A 3400-nucleotide genomic window follows, 5' to 3' on the forward strand; every position below is an offset into this window, starting at 1 on the left:
CTTATCGCCTTAAATTGGTAATTATTAAACCCTCCACACACCTTATTCAGTTATTCCGGAAATAACATTTTATAGCTTCACTGAGAAACAGCACCATTAGCAGAGAAGCTGGTGCTTGAGAGATGTTGTACAGAGTCTAAGGACAGTGACACAAGTGAATGATAAAGTAGTGACATGATTAGTGAAACAAACAGCAGCCAACCTGGTCTCTATGAGGATTTACTGACCAACCTGCACATGCATGATCCTGGTGTAGCAAGACAGTCACGTCTATGGTGGACTGCTTCATAGAGCTATCAGCATTCTGCCTGGATCAGCTGGTCCCAGCCCTTTGACTACTGACTTCTCTCCTCCTCTCTTTGCTCATGCATATACACTATTTTAATGCAGCCAACATTCCCAGCAAAGGTGTGTGTGTGTTGCTGATGTTTTCAGGCTGGATAAGTGGCATTAGTTGGATAAGAAAAAATGTCTGGAAAACTGAGGATGTAGACAAAGGAAGTATGAAATATTGTAGTAATTTAAAAGTGTTAGTGTTTGACAAGCTGTCAACATGGGGAGGCATGTCCATCCCTGCAGTTGCAGAGCTGTACTAGTTTCTTTATATGGAAAATAATAAAATTTAGTCCAAAAAGTAGTTACATCTGTTAAAGCAGAAGTAAGCGGAATATTTGTGTTAATATAAGTCTTAAATAGTTCTATCTTCCGACAGCAATCACTTATATAGAGTGTTTGGTCTGAAACACGGGTCTGTCAGTCACTCTGCTCTGCTGTAAGCCGAGGAGAAAACTTTCCTTGTATCCTACAACCTTTATCCAATGAGGAGAGAGAACGGCATAAAGGGGCGGTCCTCTCTGTGTGTGCAGCCAAGGGATGCGCGTGAATGTGGTGACGTAGGGACGAGGGCGGGGACTGCTAACTCCATCTGCTGACAGGAAGTTAGCCAAAACCACCGGATCGCTTACTTCTGCTTTAAGTCTGAGAAGTCAGTTCTAGAGCCAACACCACATTTACACCTGGCATTAACACTGCATCTCGTATCCAGATTGTATCTGGGTACAATCTAACCGGATAGCATTTATACCTGGCATTGATATGTTTCTCCAGTGTTGAGATCCAATTGAGATCCGATTACATATTTCCGCAGGTAAAAGAAAAAAGAAAATAAATTGTAGAAGAAAAAGACAAAAATTGCCCTAACACTCTCATCGCACCAAATTAAAAGGAGACAGTCTTCCTCACTCCATCCACGAGTATCCACAATAGTGGGGTTTCCATCCACCTATAATTCTTTTATTTATTTATTTTTTAAGTATATTTTTTGGCTGTTTTTGACTTTATTTGATAGATCAGTAGAGATAGACAGGAAAGGGGGAGGCAGAGAGAGGGGGAATGACATGCAGGAAAGGGCCGCCCGACGCGGGATTCGAACCGGGGCCGCCTGCGGTGAGGACTATAGCCTCAACATGGGGCGAAAAAACACTTGGTTCCCAAATCCCAAATTCAAAAAAGTTTTTATGCTTGTCAGCGTATTGTTAAAAGGAAAATGCAACTTTTTTCTATGGAAACAGGTTTTGAGGATAAACAATGGCCGACGACGTTCACACCGCAGTTTCCCAGAATGCAGCGGCATATACAGCTGTAAAACAGGCAAAAAGCTGTTTTATTTCCCGCTGCAGCGCTGTTATTCCATCACTTTATTAAGCTTCAGTATTTTTTCATGCAACAAAGTAACTATTTAGATCTCCAATATGCGGTTAGTTTATCCAAATGACGGCTGTTTAGAAGTTTGCTACGATGTGTTTCAGAGAAGTGAAGCTCCACTTGTGTGAGCAGCGACTGGTCATCAGAGGCAGCAGCCCCGTCTCCTGAGCTGCTCGGCCGGTCAACCTGCATCGTCGTCCCGGGGGAGAAAACGATCGCTAATGAACTTACCCACAGGTCTTCTCCCAATAATCACAAAATAATAACCAATGGAAACGGGCATAAATTTGCATTTTCGTTTTGCACATTTTCACAAAACTCACTCGAAAATTTCGATACATTTGGATGGAAACCTGACTAATGTTTTCCATACCTCCTAGCGCTGACCGTAGCTATCCACCAGGTTAGTTGGTTTTGGAAACCGTATTTCGTGATGCCGCAATGACGTATTTCCGCCCGTGCAGTTGTATGCAGATACAGGATGCATTACCGTTTACACTTGTGTTCAATGTGGTCACAATGCATCCCTGACCATCTTCGGAGGTGGTTTGGCACACTCAAGGTGTCTTGGGTGCGTTTACACCTATACTTTCATGTGGTCAAGCACTATCTGATTGCAATTGCGAAATGGTTTTGAATCATTGGGGCCAAACTGCTGTGCTAGAGCCACCCAGTGCAGACAGATCTCTCTTCTAGTGGCATTTGGGTGTTGATCAGTCAGTCTGGAGTTACAGAGCTATTCATAAGGCTTCTAGCTGAAATATATTGCAACACAACCACAAAATTTGCCTCATTTCCCTGGTGGGATGTATAAAGTTTCTATGCTGTTTGGGGTGTGGGGAGCAGAGTGATGGAAGCAGTGATTACAGAAGGCTGCTGTTCCGCTCTGATGGGAAACCAACTGTTTTTGAGGGACAGAAAAAGATAGACAGCTCTATGTGACTTGACACATTCTTCTCCTCTCTCCCTCTGCCTGCGCATCCAGCAGGATCTTCAGGATGAAAGCGCGTGTGGGCGTGTCTGAGGACATCGGCAGCGGACAACACCAGTCATGGAGGTGGAGGGCACAGCGGAGCCGGCCTTCGTGGACGTGGACCAGGGCCTGACTCTGGCCTGCATCGCCTTCCTCTGCCTGCTGCTGGTGGCCATGATCATACGCTGCGCCAAGGTGATCATGGACCCCTACAGCGCCATCCCCACCTCCACATGGGAGGAGCAGCACCTGGATGACTGACATACCCAAAAGCATGCATATGCATACCACGCAAACCATACGCACGGACAGGAGAATGGTTCTTCAAGGGTTCTGTAGTGTGGCGCTGAAGATGTATGAAACCTTAATGACTCCACAAGCCATTTCATTTCCAAAATTAAAAAAGACAAGCAAGAGAATAACCTGGTAAATCAGAATGAAATGAAATATGTATCTTTAATATTCATTTTACAGTGATAAAGAAGCAGTAAAGAGTGCACGTCTTCTCTTACTGCACTCTTTCACATTATAAACTGGCTCTGCTACGGCACAAGTCTGAAGAACCATTCCTGAAACTCTCTGAAATTGATTTTCAGTGTTTTGCTGTATTGATCTGTAATGAAGAGCATTCTGTGGCGGAGGAGGTAGAAAAGCCTTCTCCGGTTCATTTTTAGAGAAATACATTACAATTCAGGCCCGGGCACGGAGCTGCTGGGACGCTTT

The 3400-nt window shown here is 44.4% G+C and overlaps 1 protein-coding gene across 1 annotated transcript; it reads left to right on the forward strand.

The window, feature by feature from the left end:
• Positions 1-2568: 2568 nt before the first annotated feature.
• Positions 2569-2938, forward strand: ctxnd1 (cortexin domain containing 1; the record flags this gene model as incomplete). Its single annotated transcript, XM_083969381.1, has 1 exon — positions 2569-2938. The coding sequence occupies exon 1, from the start codon at positions 2756-2758 to the stop codon at positions 2936-2938; it is 183 nt and encodes a 60-aa protein (XP_083825507.1). The 5' UTR covers positions 2569-2755.
• Between the last annotated feature and the right edge of the window lie 462 nt (positions 2939-3400).

This window comes from Trachurus trachurus, assembly GCF_905171665.1.
Source record: "Trachurus trachurus genome assembly, chromosome: 3".
NCBI classification, from domain to species: Eukaryota; Metazoa; Chordata; class Actinopteri; order Carangiformes; family Carangidae; genus Trachurus; species Trachurus trachurus.